At 47.5% G+C, this 23,493-nt stretch overlaps 2 protein-coding genes across 7 annotated transcripts; both read right to left on the bottom strand.

Moving 5' to 3' along the window:
- Window positions 1-1,964: 1,964 nt before the first annotated feature.
- Window positions 1,965-13,476, bottom strand: gnrhr3 (gonadotropin releasing hormone receptor 3). 3 transcript variants are annotated; one of them, XM_082550466.1, is made up of 4 exons: window positions 13,389-13,476; window positions 10,511-11,039; window positions 4,757-4,958; window positions 1,965-4,649 (listed from the first exon to the last, which is right to left on the bottom strand). In XM_082550466.1, the coding sequence occupies exons 2-4, from the start codon at window positions 11,036-11,038 to the stop codon at window positions 4,213-4,215; spliced, it is 1,167 nt and encodes a 388-aa protein (XP_082406592.1). In that variant the 5' UTR covers window position 11,039; window positions 13,389-13,476; the 3' UTR covers window positions 1,965-4,212. The 3 variants fall into 3 exon arrangements, with proteins under 3 accessions (XP_082406592.1, XP_082406594.1, XP_082406593.1); XM_082550468.1 differs by having other exon boundaries at window positions 1,965-4,646; XM_082550467.1 differs by lacking the exon at window positions 13,389-13,476 and adding an exon at window positions 11,183-11,372.
- A 169-nt stretch (window positions 13,477-13,645) lies between these two features.
- On the bottom strand, window positions 13,646-23,392 carry ttc24 (tetratricopeptide repeat domain 24). Of its 4 annotated transcripts, none has more exons than XM_082550462.1 (14): window positions 22,934-23,137; window positions 22,662-22,854; window positions 22,288-22,581; window positions 22,011-22,212; window positions 20,539-20,745; window positions 20,277-20,405; window positions 20,033-20,154; window positions 19,421-19,498; window positions 16,008-16,078; window positions 15,868-15,941; window positions 15,725-15,782; window positions 15,610-15,638; window positions 14,119-14,158; window positions 13,651-14,047 (listed from the first exon to the last, which is right to left on the bottom strand). In XM_082550462.1, exons 1-14 carry the CDS (start codon window positions 22,978-22,980, stop codon window positions 13,936-13,938), a joined length of 1,656 nt encoding a protein of 551 aa, XP_082406588.1. In that variant the 5' UTR covers window positions 22,981-23,137; the 3' UTR covers window positions 13,651-13,935. The 4 variants fall into 4 exon arrangements, with proteins under 4 accessions (XP_082406591.1, XP_082406588.1, XP_082406590.1 ...); XM_082550464.1 differs by lacking the exon at window positions 22,934-23,137 and adding an exon at window positions 23,157-23,392 and having other exon boundaries at window positions 13,652-14,047; window positions 22,662-22,873; XM_082550463.1 differs by lacking the exon at window positions 22,934-23,137 and adding an exon at window positions 23,157-23,392 and having other exon boundaries at window positions 13,653-14,047.
- Between the last annotated feature and the right edge of the window lie 101 nt (window positions 23,393-23,493).

The raw sequence follows: 23,493 nt of genomic DNA, 5'->3' as shown, positions 1-23,493 counted from the left end.
CATCAGCCCAGAGGACTCTGAGCTTCACATCTCCTCACCTGAACGTTTCTTTAATGTTCTCCTTGTGAGCTGAGGGTTGTTGTCTCTGCTGCACGATTCAATCCACAGGCAGATGTCCTGCTTCTCAGTCCAAATCCATCATTCCATCAGTGATGGTGAGCTGTTCTGGTCTGTATGCACTGAAGCAGTCCCAAACCATGACGCCACCATAGATGCTTTTGGACTGCGGGAACATTTTCGTAGCTGTGGTCACTCCACACTGCAGGAAGTACAAACTGCCAAAGTTCTTGGAACCTGTTTAGCTGCTAATTCAGGACTTTTACTCTCTGAGTGACAAAGTGCATGCTGATTGGTGCACCACCATCACTCGCCATTTAAAACCGTGTAATCAACAGTTATCTCTACAAATGGCAGAAACCATGGAGAACAGGAACTCTGTTCTTCTCTGGCCTCACCTCCACCCTCATTAATTGCAGCGTCACTATAACAGTTTATGTGAAAGTGCTTTGTGGTCCTCGGCTGAGACAGTTGTGGTTCTCAATGCTTTCTTTCTACTCACGCTGCTCTCCTCCGTCCTCTAAAGAACCTTCATCACCTGCGTTACAGGCAGTGGTGATCATTTTCTGAAGTCCTCGCTCTTCTCATCTGTTCAGGACTCACTTCCTAAAACATGCGGAGATCTATACCTGAAAACACCTGTTTCAAATATCGTTTTCACCCATAAATAAAGGGTCATATTTGAATGCTATTGAACTGCTTTCTGTTTAAAACCTTTTAGGATGTTTTAAGTTGCACTGATGCAGAAAAGAATCTCAACCTTTTTCCTGGAGCCAGCGCTCCTCCTTAAAGCCCAGACTTAACAGACCAGAGTGTAAACTGTGCCAAAGTGTAGGTCAGGGTGGGGAACTCCAAGGGCCAGTGTCCTCCAGGTTTTGGATCTCACAGTCAACGCACCTCAACTACATGATGAGTTCATTACCAGGCCTATGGAGAACATCACGACATGTTGAGGAGGTCATTTAGGCATTTAAATCAGCTGTGTTGGATCAAGGACACGTCTAAAACCTCCAGGGCCCTCGGGGCCTGGAGTTCGACATCCCTAGCGTAGGTGAAAACTGTCGTGAGCCATCTTTGTGTCAGAGTGTCTTTGATTTTGGACCTTTGACCTCCTCCCCCAGTTCAACAAAACACCCTCCTTGCTGTCTTCAGGGTCAAAGGTCAGAGGTCGCAGAGCTCCCCGCTGTCTTCATCTCTGCTCCGAAATGAGACGATTGTTTCTAAAAGTAAAGTTTTCAGGTGTTTTGTTGAGTTTGTTCTTTTTCTAGAACTTTCTGCTTTCTGTTCATTCTTATCTTTCCGTCGCTGCCGTTTGGCAGCAAAGAGGAAAGCTGCCAAAATAAAGACATTAAAATTTGTATTTTTATTCTAATAATATTATGATTCTTCCAGTTTGACTTTTTTCTGATTCTTTATGTTTGTAGCTGATATGAAGATATTTGTAGAGTTATAAAAGCTGTTCCAAGCTGAAGGTAGAGCCTCTGATTAAACAGCCATATTTACCCATAAGCCATATGTGATTTCAAAGCCATGCTGTGCATAAAAACCTGTTTTATTGTTTGTCCGAGCTGAGTCCACCTCCTGCTGTCGACACACTGTAGAAACTAAACCTGAGATGTAGCGATCGTAGTGACTGAAGCCTAGAACCAATGAGAGAAATGATGCTTTAATGATTCTGTTTTTTCTATAAAGATGTTTGAATAATGTGTCACAAAAATAAAAGCACCCAAAGCTTTAAACTGCTTTTTAAACCGAGCTCTGAGCTCGCGTATTCAGAGCCTCCTGTTTGTGCTGCAGATTCTCTCCACAGACTGTTTCTCTGTCCTAATTTCTGCTGTTCAGACACATAAAAACCAAATAAAGCTGAAGTAGAAAACATGTCTTTGTTGATCATTTATTTAGCGGACGAGCTGCTCATGCAGCGACACCTGAGGTTTGACAAGGTGAGTTTAATGTACAGTCATGTGAACTGCCGATAAAGACACGTTAAACAGATTTGTGACTGCATCAGCACTAAAACTGTGCAGCAAGAGATTGATGGCCGAGCAGCTGGTGCAGGTGTGAGGTGAAGTACTTTTGTACCTCACCTTAACACCCGGATATCACCTGGGTATCATCTGCATAGCTGTAAAAATGGATGCAGTGTTTTCAAATAGTATTAAATAAGGGAAGCGTACATTAAGATCACTGGTCCCAGCACAGAACCCTGAGGAACTCCACGGCCAGTTTTGGGTGTTAGGGATTACAAAGTAACAAGTTACTGTAATCACATTACATTTCAGTAATGCAGTAATGTAATCGCATTACAGTTGCAATTATGTCATTACTTTCATTGAACAAGTTCTTGAGATAGTGCCAGCTGGACAGAAAGAAAACATTCTTGTATGGTACAGTCAGCTGATTCAGTTCATGTGCAGGAGGAGGACAATGGTGGAGCAGCACAGCGATAGCGTTCAAGGAGTGGAGATGTGGGCATTGCTTTTATTTTACTACACAAAAGGACAGGAAGACGGTAGAGTGGAAAGTGCAGCCAGGACACAAACAACCAGACTTTTCTACTAACACAACTTTGACTTGTAACAGTCGTAATAGTGCGGTGTCTCCTTGAGACAGCGTAAGTTGATGTTTAGTGATGTCACAAGTATTCACCACTGCCCTCTGTAGAGCGGCGTGCTCACACATGGACCTCATATCGTTACCTCACTAACTCAAAGTATGTTGTATGAACTGTATGTTGGTTGTATGAACTCTGCTCACTTCATGTATGATGAGACCGCAGCCGTTCAGCCGGGCTTGTAAGGTTGGCGTTTATTAAAGGACAAACACTGTGGAATTCCCACTGCCACTATGGTCGCAAGCTTTTGACTGTCCTGCTGAGTGTGTCGGCTGCCTCCTGTCGACCACTGAATACAGTCCACGTTACAGACACTTTGCTAACATGTGAACGGGTGGCATGCTAACGCTAAGCTAGCCAAGAACCCAGAGTGTTGTTAAAGCAGACGTTAGCCCAGCATCCAGAGCCTGAACTTATGAGCTCATCTTTAATTTGAGTTAATAAGTGATAAACTAAAAACCAAAGTCCATATGTGTGCGGTCATTAGGAGGGCTTTGCGTTGGTGTGTGGGACTGTAGCCTGTAGGTAACTGGTAACAATGGGTTTGAGGTCATTTTGTAGAGAAATCAGAAAGTAATGTAACCAGTAGTCTGACAACATACTTCTCCGGCGAGGAATTAAATAAGTTACTACATTACTTTTAAGAAAAGTAAAAGCTAATGTGTGATCCATTACTTTTCTTGAGTAACTACCCCAACACTGCCAAGGATGATAACATTGCTAAAAACCTGAAACACAAACAAACATGCATGAGTCACATCATGGGTATGGTCACATTTGAACCTCCAAAGCTGCAGTTCCTCTAACATCCAGCAGATGTACCAGTGAGTCAGTCCCCAGAGACTTCCATGCCCCCACAGGTCACCTGTTTGAACTGGATTAAGGCTTAAAGCTTGCATCATTAGGGGCGTGACCTCCTTGACTAACAAGTGGATGGTGAAACAGGCAGCTGTAGCTGCTCGCTGTCCGCTTGGCTGAACTGGATCTCTGGACCACGTTTGTGCTGTCAGACATCATCTAACCAATAACATGACTGCTGTGAGGTCACCATACTAACAGACTGAGAAGGCTGAGCTCTGAATGAGTGAGATTTGATGTTGTTGTATGCCACGCCTATACAGCCTCTGGATGCAGACACATCCTGTTGTCTTAGAGCTCCACCCTGTGGTTCACAGAGGGAGCACGTCCATTTTGGAGGTGTCCCTGACGAGGTCATCCAGACACTAGAAGCTGCTCTGTGGATTCAGATGAGATTAATGATTGATTGAGATTAATGAGAAAAAAAGATGCACTTTAATTTGTAATCAAGAGGCATCAGCATGCTGCTGCTGTTTGACTGCAGTCACTTCTCTTAAAGGCCTGACACAAGGGTCAGAGGTCAGCGCCTTCTCTCTGAGCATCATCTGTGGAGGGCGTGACAAACCATGTGATCTAAACTGATAAAGTCAACATGCAGACAAAATGACCGCGTTATTCTGATTCTGTGGCAACAACTCTGCTCAGGCGCCTGCAAATAAAAATCACCTGACACAAAGCATAAGTCACATGCTAAAGTCACGTGCTTTCATTGGCTGATCTGCTGCAGTCTGGTTGTTGGTGGAGGGCTGCGGCTCGTGCTCCCTGCTGTGAGGACCCTCTCTGGTGGACATTCGGTCTATGTATTGGGACGAAGTGTCTGCATCACTCCTCACCCAGCGGCAGCAGGCGGCGAGGTCGGCCCTAAAGGACGGCGTGTAGAAGCCGTAGATGATGGGGTCGCAGCAGGTGTTCAGGTTCCCAAACACAAAGAGGGCGTGGTGGACGTACTCCGGTGTGATGCGCAGCATGTCGGGCTGGAACCAGTACCAAATCCCCAGCAGGTAGTATGGCGTCCAGCACACGACAAAGGACAGCACGATGACCACCGTCATCTTCAGAGTCTTCATCCGAGCCTTTGGGATGATGTCGGTGCCACTGCGACGCAGGGGCGACTCACCTGCTGAAAGAGGGAGTGTCTACATTGCTGATCATACAACAAATCAGCTGTGATGGCTGAGAACAGGTGTGGTTCAGATGCGTTACAGGTGTTGTTCACAGATGTGTTACCTTTGTCTCTCAGGTGCTGCTGGTGGATGTGCAGCAGGATGCGGCTGTAGCAGCAGCTCATCACCAGCAGGGGGACGACATACAGCGTGGTAAAGTGAAACATGTTGTAAACAGTTTCCTGCCAGCGGCGACTGAAGCTACCGTGAGACGCACACTGAGTGAAGTCCACCGAGTCCACCCTGATGGTCCTGAAGATAAATAGCTAATGGACGGACAGAGTCACACTTTGGAGGCCTCACATTAGTATTTCTAACAATAAACAACAGCTCATTAGATAAAAAATCCAGATGTGACGTCCTGGTCTGAGTTTCAGTTTTGCTCTGAAGCTGCTCTTACTTTGAACTAGCAACTGACGTCTCAGGATCGGTAGCATGCCTTATAGAAACAAAGGGGAGCAGTTAGCCTGAGCTATCAGCAGGAGGTTGTGCATGGATAATCCAGAGCATTCCTGCCAGGATTAACACGCAGTCAGAATTTACTGCAGGAACTTTCACCTGGATCAGCTGCATGTGAGAGCAGCCGGCACCTGCTGACAGGTGGAGAAGCTGCTGACTGCTCAGACAGGAGGATCTCTAACAAGAAAACGTGATCATTTAACCTGCTTTAATAAAATCAAGTTTCTTGTCGCCTCATACATGTGGGTGCAGAGCGAGCAGCAGGTGCACAGGTAGCAGCAACACACAACTTAATGTTATGTTACATGACAGACTGCTGCATTCACTTTTCAGCTGTGGAAAAAACTCATGTCTTTCATAACAAAGCGAGTCATCTCCAGGTGTTTTATTTTTCTCGTATACGTCAGAGACAAAACTCCAACCGTGAGTTACCGTTACCTCTGCTCTCAGTTACCTCTGATCAAAGTTACCTCTGCTCACAGTTACCTCTGATCAAAGTTACCTCTGATCAAAGTTACCTCTGCTCACAGTTACCTCTGCTCTCAGTTACCTCTGATCAAAGTTACCTCTGCTCACAGTTACCTCTGATCAAAGTTACCTCTGATCAAAGTTACCTCTGATCAAAGTTACCTCTGCTCACAGTTACTTCTGCTCACAGTTACCTCTGCTCTCAGTTACTTCTGCTCTCAGTTACCTCTGCTCTCAGTTACCTCTGCTCTCAGTTACCTCTGCTCACAGTTACCTCTGATCAAAGTTACCTCTGATCAAAGTTACCTCTGATCAAAGTTACCTCTGCTCACAGTTACCTCTGATCAAAGTTACCTCTGATCAAAGTTACCTCTGCTCACAGTTACTTCTGCTCACAGTTACCTCTGCTCTCAGTTACTTCTGCTCTCAGTTACCTCTGTTCTCAGTTACTTCTGCTCTCAGTTACCTCTGATCAAAGTTACCTCTGATCAAAGTTACCTCTGATCAAAGTTACCTCTGCTCACAGTTACTTCTGCTCACAGTTACCTCTGCTCTCAGTTACTTCTGCTCTCAGTTACCTCTGTTCTCAGTTACTTCTGCTCTCAGTTACCTCTGCTCTCAGTTACTTCTGCTCTCAGTTACCTCTGCTCTCAGTTACCTCTGCTCACAGTTATTGCTGCTCTCAGGTATCTCTGCTCACAGTTACCTCTGCTCACAGTTACTTCTGCTGACAGTTACTTCTGCTCACAGTTACTTCTGCTCACAGTTACTTCTGCTTACAGTTACCTCTGCCCACAGTTACCTCTGCTCACAGTTACTTCTGCTCTCAGTTACCTCTGCTCACAGTTACCTCTGCCCACAGTTACCTCTGCTCACAGTTACCTCTGCTCACAGTTACCTCTGCCCACAGTTACCTCTGCTCTCAGTTACCTCTGCCCACAGTTACCTCTGCTCACAGTTACCTCTGCTCTCAGTTACCTCTGCTCACAGTTACCTCTGCTCACAGTTACCTTTGCCCACAGTTACCTCTGCTCACAGTTACCTCTGCCCACAGTTACCTCTGCTCACAGTTACTTCTGCTCTCAGTTACCTCTGCTCTCAGTTACCTCTGCTCTCAGTTACCTCTGCTCACAGTTACTTCTGCTCTCAGTTACCTCTGCTCACAGTTACCTCTGCTCTCAGTTACTTCTGCTCACAGTTACCTCTGCTCTCAGTTACCTCTGCTCTCAGTTACCTCTGCTCTCAGTTACCTCTGCTCACAGTTACCTCTGCTCTCAGTTACCTCTGCTCTCAGTTACGTCTGCTCTCAGTTACCTCTGCTCACAGTTACTTCTGCTCTCAGTTACCTCTGCTCACAGTTACCTCTGATCAAAGTTACCTCTGCTCTCAGTTACCTCTGCTCTCAGTTACCTCTGCTCACAGTTATTGCTGCTCCCAGTTACCTCTGCTCACAGTTACTTCTGCTCACAGTTACCTCTGCTCACAGTTACTTCTGCTTACAGTTACCTCTGCCCACAGTTACCTCTGCTCACAGTTACCTCTGCTCACAGTTACCTCTGCTCACAGTTACCTCTGCCCACAGTTACCTCTGCTCACAGTTACTTCTGCTCTCAGTTACCTCTGCTCACAGTTACCTCTGCTCACAGTTACCTCTGCCCACAGTTACCTCTGCTCACAGTTACCTCTGCTCTCAGTTACCTCTGCTCTCAGTTACCTCTGCTCTCAGTTACTTCTGCTCTCAGTTACCTCTGCTCACAGTTACCTCTGATCAAAGTTACCTCTGCTCTCAGTTACCTCTGCTCTCAGTTACTTCTGCTCTCAGTTACCTCTGCTCTCAGTTACCTCTGCTCACAGTTACCTCTGCTCAGTTACCTCCGCTGATAGTTACTTCTGCTCACAGTTACTGTTAGATTTGTATTGTTGATTGTCATTTATGCTTAGAAATATTTACTTATATATGCTTAGAGTTTTATAATTAGTTGTAGATTGGTAGAGGTTTTGATCCTTGATAGTCTGCAAACTTTGTGTGTATTAGACAGCACTTTGGGAGCATGAGAGGTCATACCGTGTCTTATTATTTTATGGTAGGATTAACGTCGTTGCGTCTGTTCTAGTCTAAGTGCTCTTTGTTTAGATGAACTGCAGGACTTCCTCACCGTGTTATCTAGGATGAACCATCTAGGGTGAGGGGGAGGCTACCCTCTTCCTGACCAAGGATGTTTGACCCTTTGATCAGCAGTCCCCACACACACACACACACACACACACACACACACACACACACACACACACACACACAGGCAAGGTACTCTTTGTGTATGTAGACGTCATATGTTAATGAACTTATGCATATTCATGTAACCTCAATAAAAGGACAGTGATACGGGAGAACGGACGAGAGCTACTGGGGTCAAGCGAAGGAACGGCGCTCTGTCTGGTTCTCTCCCGTGCACGAGTACCATGAAGAAGTTTGCCTACTTGTGTCTTGCTTGCAGTGTAATTATATTGTCTTAACGTTCCAGCGAATAGGTTTATGCTACAAACCTATCAGTTACCTCTGCCCACAGTTACCTCTGCTCACAGTTACCTCTGCCCACAGTTACCTCTGCTCTCAGTTACCTCTGCTCACAGTTACCTCTGTTCTCAGTTACTTCTGCTCACAGTTACCTCTGCTCTCAGTTACCTCTGCTCACAGTTACTTCTGCTCACAGTTACCTCTGCTCTCAGTTACCTCTGCTCACAGTTACTTCTGCTCACAGTTACCTCTGCTCTCAGTTACCTCTGATCAAAGTTACCTCTGCTCACAGTTACTTCTGCTCACAGTTACTTCTGCTCACAGTTACCTCTGCTCACAGTTACCTCTGCTCTCAGTTACTTCTGCTCTCAGTTACCTCTGCTCACAGTTACCTCTGATCAAAGTTACCTCTGCTCACAGTTACCTCTGCTCACAGTTACCTCTGCTCACAGTTACCTCTGCTCACAGTTACCTCTGCTCACAGTTACTTCTGCTCACAGTTACCTCTGCTCTCAGTTACCTCTGATCAAAGTTACCTCTGCTCACAGTTACCTCTGCTCTCAGTTACCTCTGCTCTCAGTTACCTCTGCTCTCAGTTACTTCTGCTCACAGTTACCTCTGATCAAAGTTACCTCTGCTCACAGTTACTTCTGCTCACAGTTACCTCTGCTGACAGTTACCTCTGCCCACAGTTACTTCTGCTCACAGTTACCTCTGCTCACAGTTACCTCTGCTCACAGTTACTTCTGCTCTCAGTTACTTCTGCTCACAGTTACTGCTGCTCTCAGTTACCTCTGCTCTCAGTTACTTCTGCTCACAGTTACCTCTGCTCTCAGTTACCTCTGATCAAAGTTACCTCTGATCAAAGTTACCTCTGCTCACAGTTACTTCTGCTCACAGTTACCTCTGCTCACAGTTACCTCTGCTCACAGTTACTTCTGCTCACAGTTACTTCTGCTCTCAGTTACCTCTGATCAAAGTTACCTCTGCTCACAGTTACCTCTGCTCACAGTTACTTCTGCTCACAGTTACCTCTGCTCTCAGTTACTTCTGCTCACAGTTACCTCTGCTCTCAGTTACCTCTGATCAAAGTTACCTCTGATCAAAGTTACCTCTGCTCACAGTTACCTCTGCCCACAGTTACCTCTGCTGACAGTTACCTCTGCCCACAGTTACTTCTGCTCTCAGTTACCTCTGCTCTCAGTTACCTCTGCTCACAGTTACTTCTGCTCACAGTTACCTCTGCTCTCAGTTACCTCTGCTCACAGTTACTTCTGCTCACAGTTACCTCTGCTCTCAGTTACCTCTGATCAAAGTTACCTCTGCTCTCAGTTACCTCTGCTCTCAGTTACCTCTGCTCACAGTTACCTCTGCTCACAGTTACTTCTGCTCACAGTTACCTCTGATCAAAGTTACCTCTGATCAAAGTTACCTCTGCTCACAGTTACCTCTGCTCACAGTTACTTCTGCTCACAGTTACCTCTGCTGACAGTTACCTCTGCCCACAGTTACTTCTGCTCACAGTTACCTCTGATCAAAGTTACCTCTGATCAAAGTTACCTCTGCTCACAGTTACCTCTGCTCACAGTTACTTCTGCTCACAGTTACCTCTGCTCACAGTTACTTCTGCTGACAGTTACCTCTGCTCTCAGTTACCTCTGCTCACAGTTACTTCTGCTGACAGTTACCTCTGCTCTCAGTTACCTCTGCTCTCAGTTACCTCTGCTCACAGTTACTTCTGCTCACAGTTACCTCTGCTCTCAGTTACCTCTGATCAAAGTTACCTCTGCTCACAGTTACCTCTGCTCACAGTTACTTCTGCTCACAGTTACCTCTGCTCTCAGTTACCTCTGATCAAAGTTACCTCTGCTCACAGTTACCTCTGCTCTCAGTTACCTCTGATCAAAGTTACCTCTGCTCACAGTTACCTCTGCTCACAGTTACTTCTGCTCACAGTTACTTCTGCTCACAGTTACTTCTGCTGACAGTTACCTCTGCTCTCAGTTACCTCTGCTCACAGTTACCTCTGCTCTCAGTTACCTCTGCTCACAGTTACCTCTGCTCTCAGTTACCTCTGCTCACAGTTACTTCTGCTGACAGTTACCTCTGCTCTCAGTTACCTCTGCTCTCAGTTACCTCTGCTCTCAGTTACCTCTGCTCACAGTTACCTCTGCTCACAGTTACCTCTGCTCACAGTTACTTCTGCTCACAGTTACCTCTGCTCTCAGTTACCTCTGCTCACAGTTACTTCTGCTCACAGTTACCTCTGCTCACAGTTACCTCTGCTCACAGTTACTTCTGCTCACAGTTACCTCTGCTCTCAGTTACCTCTGCTCACAGTTACTTCTGCTCACAGTTACCTCTGCTCACAGTTACCTGTGGTGATGCAAGCAGAATGCTGAGGGTCCAAGCCAGTAGCAACATGCGTCGGTTCCTGCTGTGCGCACTCAGAGCATCCAGTGGGTGCAGAATCGCATGCTGGCGATCTAGGCTGATGACAACAAGGATGAAGGCAGAGGCGTGCATGGCGAACAGCTTCAGGAAGCAGAGCAGCTTGCAGAGCGCATCACCACCATACCACTGCACTGTCATGTTCCACACTGCATCCAGAGGCATCACCACAAATGTCATCATCAGGTCGGCTGATGCCAGGCTCAGCATTAATGGGCGCAGGTGAGATGCCAAACGCTGCCCTCGCCACACACTGACCAATAGGGCAAGATTACTGCAGGCAGCAAACAAGAAGAGGACAAAGGTGGCTCCAACTCGGAACTGAGCAGCCCGGGTGAAGCTGGGAGCCTCCCAGTCTGGTAGAGGAGGGTACTGGGAGGTGTTGTGAAGGGTAGTGGCTGTAGAACTGGTGGGGGGTAAAGACAACCTCAGGATGGACCAGTTACCTGCCATCCTGAAGAAGAAGAAAAATGAAAATGAAGTTTTAGAATCACAATCACATTCTTAAAAATTACTAACTGCTTTCAGTTAGTAAGTTTTAGGAGGTAGGGTTAACTTAGCACAAACACTAGCAGCAGGTACAAACTGTTAGCTTACCTTAGCACAAGCTATAAAAGCAATCTGAAACTGTTAGCTTAGCAAAAACCTTCTTATAACCATTTTCTTTTAGTCATTAAGCAGCGTATTCATTGGACGCTGAGCATTCATAGCAGGTACATTTGTGTACCTGTGCCCTCAGGGTTGTCTGACAGTTAAAATGTTTTCCTGGGGTCACACTAGTATGTTCTCCTTCATGTTATCGTTTGGGATGTTCTTCTTCTTCTGTATCTTATAACCAGTGGACCTTCTCTGCATTGTGATGCGAGGCTTCTGGGGGTCACTGAACCTCAGTTTGCAGAGACACAGAGACTTGGTGTACAGGTGTTTTATTTAGGTTTAATCTGTTCCTAAGTCACAGAAGATGATTCACTTGCTGACCTTTGATTGGATATTGCAGATCACCTGTCTGTTTCTCTCTTTGTCTACCAACCTGTAGTCCAACAGCTCTTATTGTGTAATAGACTTCCTATCTGTCACAGATAAGAATCTCCCTAAAGGCTGAGGAGAAGGGGATGGGGTTACCATGGTAACTGGGGAGTCAGTTGACTCAGGTTCACCTGTTAAAGATAAAAATAGCTCCAGCAGGAAGCCCAAGGCCTTTAAGTGTTGGTGCATTAAAAAGAACCAATCAGCGATCAATAATGCAGATGATAAATCCCAGACAATAGGGAATGTTTTCAACTGATTGGTGGAATGAACCTTCAGGCTTCTGATGGAGAAGCAGCTGAAATCTGTCTGGGCTGCTGTCAGCAGATGATGCTCACAGGTAGATGGAGGCGAATGTGCTCTCTGAGTGGATGCAGTCTAATGGTAAATATGACCATATGAAAACTGTCTCTAAGAGAAACACATCTGGTCCTTCACATGTGTTTCAGCACCACGAGTGTCCCATTTCCCCTCGTTGTTCACGGTGTGACGTCTGCTGCCCGTCACTACTGTCACCGTCACACACACACATCAGATGTTGCTATCCTAGTGGGGATATTCCATTGACACAATGCTTTCCCTAGCTGCTTATCCTAACCGTAAACCTAACCATAAAAATGGTAAATGGCCTGTATGGTGCTTTACACATTCAGTCATCCACCCATTCACACACTGGTGACGGCAAGCTACACAGCCACCCTGGGGCGCACAACCATAACCCAATTGTAACCCTGACACTAAAACCACATTTTGAGTGTGAAAAATGCCTTTAACTTGTGGGGACCTGGATTTTGGTCCCCCTGAGATAGGAAAACACACACACACACACAGGTCAGGTTACAGCTCAGAGGTCTGCAGCTAATTTTGGCTCCAGGATCAGTGTGTGTGTGTGTTTGTGGGTGTTCATTATATTACCTTGGCAACCTTCACCTCTGTCACTGCAGAGGTTCAGACTCCGCCTCCTACGTCTGACTGGCTGAGCTCCTTGGCCAGCGTGTTTGTGTCTGATGCTAGAGAGGCAGAGCCTTCACCAATCAGAGGGCTGGGTGGGAAATATCAGTGTGTTGAACAATGAACGAGAGTGTGTGTGTGTGTGTGTGTGTGCGCGCGCACGTGTATGTGTGAGTGAATACAACCTGTTAACTAAACCAAGTCTCCATAAACATGTGATTCAGAGCACCTGACCTTCAGCACTGACCAGTCGCCTGAAGGTCCTTAGTATTGTAAAGAGTACAGTGAGGTGAGATGACGCCTATGCACACACACTATGGTGACAGTCCTGTACAGCTCGAGCTGCTCACTCAGTCCAGACGATGGAGGTGAACAATCACCAACAACCTGCACCGCCGTGTGCCACGCCAGGGGCGACAATGGTGAACTAGAGCACAAACTTCCTGTTAAAGTTCTTCTTCTACGCCATCAAACCCAGCCCCTCTTACTTCACCTCCGTTTTGAATATGCAAATTAGTCCCAGCTTCTAACTCTCGCCACACATCCACCTTTTACCTGCAGCTCAAGCTGACCTGCTCAAAGAAAAAGAAGGGTGTCTCCTCTCTGCAGTGTTAGAAATAAAACAGGAAATAACAAGATGACATCATCAAACAGCTGTTCTGGGCTCATTGCTGTCAGATGATCCTTCAACAGGTTAGCCCCACCCCTCAGGATGATGTGATCAGGTTGAGTTTGATCAGAGAGCTAAGCAACAGACCAAGCTCAGTTCACAATCACATCAAAGCACCTTCACTGAGGCTTTTATTGTGAAAGGGTTTGTTTCTACCTGCTCAGCAGCTATGGATCGTTTCTCCGCCTCAGGTCGGACTCCTCTGTTCTCCTCCTCTCCTCCTCATGTTCTTCCTGCACTCCAGCACAGCAGAACCCAGAAGAACCCAGAGAACCGCCTCTGATCCTGATCCTCAGCTGCAGCAATGAAGAGAACCACTGAGACTCAGACAGGCTGCAGTGAGGAGGAGGAGGGGGAGGAGCTACAGCACTGTGTGTGTGTGTGCTTCCTGCTGAGTCAAAAATCACTGTTTCAATAGTTTCATCACTAATAATTTAATTACAATTAAATAATAAATGTTTTACACAGAAAAACAGTCCAAAGAATTCTGTCTGGAGACAGACGGCTGGTTGTGTGTTTTTATTTCTTTTTAGGTTTTCTGTTGTCAGAGTCTCGGGTCAGAGTGAGCAGCACAATGTGATGGCTCAGCTCTGATTCTCGGTCTGAGCCACGGCAACGCTGCAGCATTAGCTGACTGAAGCTCTAAGGACTTCAGTGACGCTGACAGGTCCTCTCCGATTACCGACTGTCCAATCAGGAGAGCTTACATCAGCAAACAAAACTGAGACCTCCAACTGGACACAAGGGAGGACTGCTCTCTGATGTCACCTGGGCTGCTGGGCGGAGCCTCACTGTCCTGAGCCAGTGAAGCATTGCTGGAAAAAAAAGGTTTATTTATTGACTTTTAAAAAATTGATTAATAAAGTTTGATTAATGGATGTGTCACCTGTCAGTGCGAGGGTTCCCTCTGTCCAACCACAACTCACCTGGAAACACACAGGTACGTTATCAGTTCCACTTCCTGTCGCATTTAAAGCAAAGCACACCTGTTTGACGAGGTGATCGCCCAATTAGGTTTCAGTTCAATTCAGCTTCATTCATATCAGTAGTCGCCCCAAACACCTACAATAATACAGAGAAACCGCAACAGCTCCTGTGAGCAAGCACTTTGGTGACAGGGGGAAGGAAAAAACCCCTTATAACAGGAAGAAACCTTCAGCAGAGCCAGGCCGGTTCAGGATTTAATGAATCAATATTGCATTATTCAAATTAAAATAAATTTTTTAAAGCCAGCCCTGTTTGACTGACAGCACTGTGAGGAAGCCGGCGCCATCCTCAGCAGCTCACTCACACAGAACTCCCGCCTGCATCGGTCTGCCTGCTCTCTCTGATCCAATCAGCAGGAGGCTTTCAGACTCTGCTGCTGTTTGCTCACGGAGACGCCCGGAGGTCCCCGAACGGGAAGCGCAGCTCCAAATTTAGATCGCTGCAGGTGGAATAATAACCTCACGTAGACCTCACTGCAGCTGTGCACATGCTTTCACATATAAATATATTCATGGGTACAAAGTGAATAATTCATCAGGCTCCTTATTATTCACGGTGACTGTGAAGCTTTAAATAGCTTCTCTTCGTCCTCACACAGCTTCAGCTCTGAAGTGACTCCGGCAGTGACAGCCTGCCTCCCTCTTCCTGTGGTGTTCAGGTGCAGACAGACATCAGACAACATGTTTGTGCACACCTTTATAAATCTGACTCAAGGCAACAGGTGCACCCCAGCTCTTCATCAACCTCAATTTCAATTCAAATCACAGCGGTCACCTCAAGATGCTTTGTATTGTAAGGTGTAGCCTACAATAACACAGAGTAACACCCAGCAATCATATGACCCCCTATGAGCAGCACTTTGGCAACAGTGGGAAGGAAAAACTCCCTTTTAACAGGAAGAAACCTCCGGCTGAACCAGGCTCAGGGAAGGTGGGGGTGAGAGGAGGAAGACGACACAAAGACACGCCGTGGAAGAGAGCTAAATGATTCAGTGCAGAGTGGTCAATAAACACATAGTGAGTGAAGAAGAAACACCCAGTGCATCATGGGAATCCCCCAGCAGCCTACGTCTATTGCAGCATAACTAAGGGAGGATTCAGGGCCACCTGGTCCAGCCCTAACTATATGCTTTAGCAAAAAGGAAAGTTTGAAGCCTAATCTTGAAAGTAGAGATAGTGTCTGTCTCCTGAATCCAAACTGGAAGCTGGTTCCACAGAAGAGGGGCCTGAAAACTGAAGGCTCTGCCTCCCATTCTACTTTTAAATACTCTAGGAACAACAAGTAGGCCTGCAGAGCGAGAGCGAAGTGCTCTAATGGGGTGATAGTGTCCACATGTCCCACAGGTGTTCCTCAGGTGTGCTGTGATGTGTATGAGGTGGTGGAGACTCACTGCGCTGCCGCTTGTTTAACTGGTCTGAGCTGGAAACAGAAATACAAACATTGTGGTTTGTTCAGAGGAAACAGGAGCCCACCTGAGGTCCAGATTTGGGCTGTGTTGGTCTTACCTCTGTCCAGGTGCTATGCTCATGTATTCAGGTGTTTCAGAGGCCTCCTGCTGAGATCCTGTTCACACACACACCCAACGTGAATCACACAAACTATGAAGTCCTACACAAGCCTGTTTCTAGCTGGAACAGGTGAGACTCACCTGGGGCATCAGTCTCTGGAGCATCTGGTTGCTGATTTGCTGCTGTGCCCGGGCTCTTTGTGATGTCACTCTTCCTGTGAGGACAAAGCTGATCAGTGACCTGTCTGACCTTTTGTGTAGCGTGTAACAATGGGACTTACCTGACATGAGGTCCAATAGGTAGGCTGTGTCGATGTGGCCAGAGGCTGTGTGGTGCCGGTGGGTGGGGCTTCTGAGTCATTTAAACAGGAGGACATATTATACTGCTGTCAGGACAATATTCACCTGTCTGATGGTTTGATATTGTTTGATATCACCTGTGCTCATTCACAGGTGTGGGCAGGTGGTACTATGTCATGTGACATTCTTATATTTATTGAATCCTGCCTCTCTTATTGATTTCTTTGAACTAACGACAGAACTCTCATCCTCCAAACCATCACCATGTCCATTCCTACAAAACTGCTCAAAGAAGTCCTGCCATTAATTAATTCTTCGATCTTAAATATGATCAACCTATCTCTAATGATCGGCTATGTACCACAGGCCTTCAAGCTGGCTGTAGTTAAACCTTTACTCAAAAAGCATCTCTAGACCCAGCAGTCTTAGCTAATTATAGGCCAATCTCCAACCTTCCTTTATATCAAAGAGTAGTTGTCAAACAGCTAACAGATCATCTGCAGAGGTTTATTTGAAGAGTTTCAGTCAGGTTTCAGAGCTCATCACAGCACAGAAACAGCTTTAGTGAAGGTTACAAATGATCTTCTTATGGCCTCTGACAGTGGACTCATCTCTGTGCTTGTCCTGCTAGACCTCAGTGCAGCGTTCGATACTGTCGACCATAATATCCTATTAGAGCGATTAGAACATGCTGTAGGTATTGCAGGTACTGCGCTGCAGTGGTTTGTATCATATCTATCTAATAGACTCCAGTTTGTGCATGTAAATGGAGAGTCCTCTTCACACACTGAGGTTAATTATGGAGTTCCACAGGGTTCAGTGCTAGGACCAATTCTGTTTACATTATACATGCTTCCCTTAGGCAGCATCATTAGAAGACATAGCATACATTTACACTGCTGTGCAGATGTAAGTAGCTTGCAAAGAAAAGCGTCTGGACTTCTTTAAGTTGCTTGAAGACGTTTCACCTCTCATCCGAGAAGCTTCTTCAGTTCTAAGGTCAAATGGTGGAGAGTCCCAGATTTAAACCCGGTGGGAGTTTCCCCCCACAGAGGGACAAAAGGACCCCTGATGATCCTCTAATCACATGAGACAAGGTGTGAAACTGGGTGTGGGTCCCAATCAGCCAGGGTTTCGGGTGAGCTCATTGTGAAACCTGGCCCCACCTTATCATGTGATTTCCTGAGGTCAGATGGCCCAGGATGTGAGTGGGCGTTAAGGCGTCTGGGAAGGATCTCAAAACTGGATTATAGATGGCAGAACATTGGCATCCTCAAAGAGTGTCCTTTATCCTTAAGATGCAGATGAACTGCTGAGTCTTGTCCTGTGGAGGTGGCTCTTCTGTGTTGTGCCATGCGCTTGTGAAGTGGCTGTTTGGTCTCTCCAATGTAGAGGTCTGAGCATTCCTCGCTGCACTGTACAGCAAACACCACATTGTTAAGTTTGTGTTTTGGCGTTTTGTCTTTCGGGTGAACCAGTTTCTGTCTGAGCATGTTGCTGGGTCTGAAATGCACCGGGATGTCATGCTTGGAGAAAACTCTCCTGAGTTTTTCTGATACACCGGCTACATAGGGGATGACAATGTTGTTGCGTCTGTCCTTCTTATCCTCCCTCGCTGGTGTCTGGTCTTCTTTTCTGTGCCTCTTTGCTGACTTTAAGAACGCCCATTTAGGATAGCCGCACGTTTTGAGTGCTTCCTTTACATGTGTGTGTTCCTTCTTTTCCCCTTCAGGCTTAGAGGGAACATGTTCTGCCCGGTGGTGTAGGGTCCTGATTACTCCAAGTTTGTGTTCCAGAGGGTGATGGGAGTCAAAGAGGAGGTACTGGTCCGTGTGTGTGGGCTTCCGGTAAACTTCGATGTTGAGTTTGCCGTTCTCTTCAATGTGCACGGCGCAGTCCAGGAAAGGCAAACAGTCGTCCTTTGTGTCTTCCCTGGTGAACTTGATGTTTTTATCCACAGCGTTAATGTGCGCAGTGAAGGAATCCACTTCTTGTGTCTTGATTTTGACCCAGGTGTCGTCCACATATCTGTACCAGTGGCTGGGTACTCTTCCTTTGAAAGAGCCAAGAGCCTTCCTTTCCACTTCCTCCATGTAAAGGTTGGCTACAATAGGTGACACGGGGGAGCCCATGGCACAGCCATGTTTTTGTCTGTAGAAACCCTCGTTGTACTTGAAATATGTAGTGGTGAGGCAGAGGTCTAACAGTGTGCAGATCTGATCGGGTGTGAAGTTGGTCCTGTCCTCCAAGGAGCTGTCTTCTTGTAGTTGTTTTCTGACAGTCTCCACGGCCTCCGTGGTGGGTTTGCAAGTGAAGAGAAAGACTACATCAAAGGACACCATGGTTTCATCTGGATCCAGGGTAAGTTTCTGGACCTTGTCGGTGAAGTCGGTGGAGTTCTTGATGTGGTGTGGGGTGTTCCCCACGAGAGGCGCAAGGATGGTAGCAAGGTGTTTAGCAATGTTATAAGTGGCTGAGTTTATGCTACTGACTATGGGTCTGAGTGGGACAGCTTCCTTGTGGATCTTAGGAAGTCCATAGATGCAGGGTATGGCATCCCCTGGGTAAAGGCGGTGATATGTAAGGCGGTCAATGATTTTGTCCCTTTCGAGAGACCAAACAGCCACTTCATAAGCGCAAGAAGAGCCACCTCCACAGGACAAGACTCAGCTGTCCATCTGCATCTAAAGGTCAAAGGTCACTCTTTCGAGGATGCCAACGTTCACATTTTGGACAGAGAGGACAGATGGTTTGAAAGAGGAGTGAAAGAAGCCATTTATATCCACTGTGAGCGACCATCTTTGAACAGAGGCGGGGGTTTACGTCTGGAGATCCTCCCCAGACGCCTTAACGCCCACTCACATCCTGGGCCATCTGACCTCAGGAATTCGCATGATAAGGTGGGGCCAGGTTTCACAATGAGCTCACCTGAAACCCTGGCTGATTGTGACCCACACCCAGTTTCACACCTTGGGTCATGCGATTAGAGGATCATCAGGGGTCCTTTTGTCCCTCTGTGGGGGGAAACTCCCACCGGGTTTATATCTGGGACTCTCCGCCATTTGACCTTAGAACTGAAGAAGCTTCTCGGATGAGAGGTGAAACGTCTTCAAGCAACTTAAAGAAGTCCAGACGCTTTTCTTTCCAAGCTCCTTAGACTACGATGACCTGGATGACTGAGAACCTTCACAGACACACTGCTATGCTGATGACAGCCAGCTCTATCTGTCCATGAAGCCAGATAACACACACCAATGAGTTAAATTGCAGGAATGTCTTAAAGACATAAAGACCTGGATGGCCGCTAACTTTCTGCTTCTTAATTCAGATCAAACTGAGGTTATTGGGCTTTATAACCAGTGATGGGTTTAGTGAATGGGTGTTGTGGTAAGACCTGAGGACCGACGGTCAGACTCTGCTGCAGCGTGGCAGTCAGTCGCTCCACCAGTTGGTCCTGGATGCCGCCGCTGTCCTGAAAGCGAAGAAGACGAGGTTTGATGCTCCCGTGTATCATCTGACAGAGATCTTAATGGACTTCTGTCAAACTGACTCTGACCCGAGGTCCAAGCTTTCAGTAGGACAGATTGTTGTAAGGCTTTCTTTGCAGCACAACGACTGCACCTCATACAGAACGCAGAGTCCTCATGGGTATGCAGAAATCTGAAGTCACTGCATCAGCTTGCAGGTCAGCACAGAATGACCTTTAAGTCCATCCTCTGGTTCCCGATACTGTCATACAGCTGTGACCTGCTCAGCTCAGATATTTGAACTGCTCCGAGTGTGTGTGTCTGTGTTTTTTTGTGTAGTTTTGTTTTGTGTGAAGTGTGTAGAGTTGATGTGTGTGATGAAATGCTGTATGAATAAAGTTTGCATCGACAGTTTGAACAGAGACACGACAATGCTGCTCTGTGGCGACTCTTTCATGCTCTGATCGCTCTCACTGATCAAACAACCTCCAACAGGTGAGTACACACTCGTGCTGACCTCACATTACCACCGTACCTACCTGGCAGTGAGAGAGCGCACTCAGAGCCTGTTTGTAGAGCTGAACCGCTTTGTGTTGCTTCCTCTGCACCAGGTAACACTCAGCCAGCACCTCGCACACCTGAGCCTGTGCCAGGTAGTCCCCTACACACACACACACACACACACACACACACACACACACACACACACACACACACACACACACACACAGGTGAGCACAGGGGTCTCACCTGTCCGATGTACATAGACAGTACTGATGTTACCTGTGTCTCTGAATCCCTGTAGGGCGAGGATTAAGCTCTCTGCTGCTTCCTCTTCCTCACCGATCCGACTGAAGGCAAACGCAAGGTTACTGAAACAGCGAGCCTGGTCGCCACGGCAACCCTGAGAGCCTGTACACAAACACAGAGCATTGTTATAGCTAAACTGATTTTCCTGTCAGACTCCTGATTAAAGATGTGGCAAGTGTTTGTGAGGGTCAAAGGTGAACTGCTTAAACAGGTGAGCCGCAGGTGTGCGCCTCACCGTACAGTCCAGCGGCCAGCCTGTGGTAGTCCACGGCGGACCTGAACTGGCCCATGGAGTTCAGCGCCGCTCCCAGGTTGTGCAAGACCTTGGGCAGCAGGGGGGGCCACTTAGCTGCGGGGCTCAGAGCCTTCTGGAAACACTGCACTGCCTCCTGGAAAGACCTGAGCCGGCAGTAAGACACGCCCACCGACAGGTACAGCTCACCTGAGTGACAGAGAAGCAGTTACAGTAACTAGTGCGTGCTCTCCTCCTGCCTGGGTGTTTGGTACGCAGGGCCCACGACTGAGAACAGGAAGGCTGCACAGATGGTTATTATCACCGCCTTGGAGGCCATCGCCAGATCCTCCTGTCTCAGGTAAACCAGGGCCATGTGATGCCTCACATCCCGCCCACAAACCCGTTTGACCCGCGGCTCTCTAGTGGGTACCACAGGTCCATCAGGTCCCACACCTCCAGACTCACCTCTTCCCCTGGACCAGGGGTCAGCAACCTTTAACACCCAATGAGCCATCTGGACGCACCTGAGCGGCACCCGCAATCACGCCTCGCCGCCTTTACGTCTGTGCTCTCTCTGCTGTTGTGTTGGTGTGTGTCGGGCTGTGAGCTGCAAAGCTACAGTCGGCTGTGTGCGCACAGCAACCGTGTGTGAAAAGTGGTCAATAAAGAGATGCTGAAAAGCCTGTTCATGGAAACATCGTCGGGTCTGCCGTGATATGTTTACAACGGGACTTCTGCTCCTGAACCTCTGCGCACAGCGTCTGCAGATCGGGGCTGTACGAAGTCACTTTCATCTTTACGCAGGACTGTAAGCTGTCGTCTGTGAGGCGTGAGCGTGTTTGTTTTAACATAGTTGGGGAACAGCTGCTGACATGATGTGGATCCGAAGAGCCATAATTGGCCTGGCTGGGGTTGAAAGTCTCGGTAAATGCACGCCGTTTCGGCGGGTACACCAGCTTCCACGAGTGTGACGCTTATTTTGAGCGATGAAAAAATAGAATATAATTTTATTTTTATATTTCAATATCACAATAATCTTCCAATTTAGAACTACAAGTTAAAAAAGAACTAACATAAATAAATTACACTTCAGCTAAATACTTCTAATTTATTTTCCCAAACCACGCGGAGCCGCACTATAAGGACTAAAGAGCCGCAGGTTGCCGACCCCTGCCCTGGACCATTCGGACGGTTAACAAACACCCTCCCCCCACACCCCACCTTGGCCACCCACCAACCTGAACCCTCGTCACTCAGGTCAGTCACACACAGACTCTACTTAGACCAAGTCTCTGCACCACCTCCAAGCATTTTGCAGGTTTTTTCTCTAACGGCTTTCTCTTGTGTCTCCTGTGTGTTATTTATTCCTGCATAGTTGCCTTGGAGCACCACAGCTCGATTGCACAGTGACACTAAAGGCCTATTCTATTCTATTCCATTCTGAATCAAGCAACCTTCTTTCAGGTGATTACCCAGAGTCCTCGGGTCCGTAATGCTCCCCATCAAACTCAGACACTCTGACAGCACACCGATGATGTCCTCCTGGTTGCACTGATCTGATTGGGTCATGTGACTTCCTGCTTCTGACAGGGCGGTGGCTGCATAGTCCAACATGTTGGCCACTCTGTAACTCTCTGCAGCTCGCAAGTAACCCTGAGCCGCCAGCGCCCAGTCCTGTGACACACAGACAGACACACCTGAGTCACCTGGCTCACCTATTCTGTGTCAAATTCAGGTTTTGGTCCTGACCCGTGTCCTGCTGTAACAGCGGCTCATCTCCACGCAGGCATCCCCCTCGCTGCAGCCGTCTCCTTGTGACCTATACAGCTGGGCAGCTTGCAGGAAGTAGGTGGCGGCCTCCCGGCTCTGCCCCAGTGCATCATGGGCCAGGGCAAGGTTGAACTGGAGGTCAGGGAGGCGGTCGGCCTTGGGACCAGGCTGAGCATGCCGCAGGAAGTCCAGACCTTTCCGAGGTCGTCCTACCTCCACATAGGCAGCCCCGAGGTTAAAGGAACAGGCCCGCAGGACCCGCGAGTCCTGGAGCTGAGAGCATGATATGAAATGTAGTGCCAGGAGTGCCACTAACACTGCTGACACCACATCTGTTCTTGTAACCGCCTCACCTGCTCTGCAGCCTTCAGGGCATCTCTGAAGTACCTCAGCGCCTCCTGTGGGCGTCCCTCCTGCAGCGCTTTGTTCCCAGAAGATGTCAATTCCTCAATGTCTGCTGTCTGCTTCCGCCCCACACTCCCACTCCTCCTCTTCACCTTCACAGCTTCTTTACCTGAAGGGGCTGCACGGGACGTCATGCTGGACCTGAAGGAGGAAGAGTCACCTGGATAAAGACATGCAGATGTGCTAACCTGCTGCCTTCATCAATGAATCAGCTGACTACCGGAGAACCTGCAGGTTCAGGTGTGTGGACCAATCAGTCAGATCCATCCTCAGGATCAGGCGCAGGTCAGTGAGACAAATCAGTAACAGTGATTATCTACGTTATTATTGATCCATGAGGAAAGGTCTGATCAATCAGTAAGAGCTTATACTGAGGTTATTAAAGGGCTGAATCAGCTACAGCAGAGTACATCACTGAATTGCTGCCGATAACAAACACTCACAGCTTGCAGGGGATGATGAAGCTCCTCCTCCTCACTGCTCACCTGTCCCCTGAAACCGAACATTTGAAGCAGCTAGCCCCTCTGCTAAACCGCTCTGACCTGCAGGTTGACTCGTTGCTATGGTAACGCGGAAGTGGTCGGTAAAACCGGCAGCAACAGAAGAAGACTTCGCAAGTAAACTCTTTGCATTATGACGTCACGCCAGGTGAGTTATAAGATGTAAATATTTGCGGGAAGACCGTTTTCGATTCAGCTATTACGACAGTGAACTCCATAGACCACAATCCACCGCAATGAGGTTCTAGCCAATAGGAGGCAAGGCTGACGGCTCGACCAA

Source organism: Aulonocara stuartgranti, assembly GCF_965226115.1.
Source record: "Aulonocara stuartgranti genome assembly, chromosome: 11".
Lineage (NCBI taxonomy): Eukaryota > Metazoa > Chordata > Actinopteri > Cichliformes > Cichlidae > Aulonocara > Aulonocara stuartgranti.
This window is presented reverse-complemented; position numbering and strand designations above follow the sequence as displayed.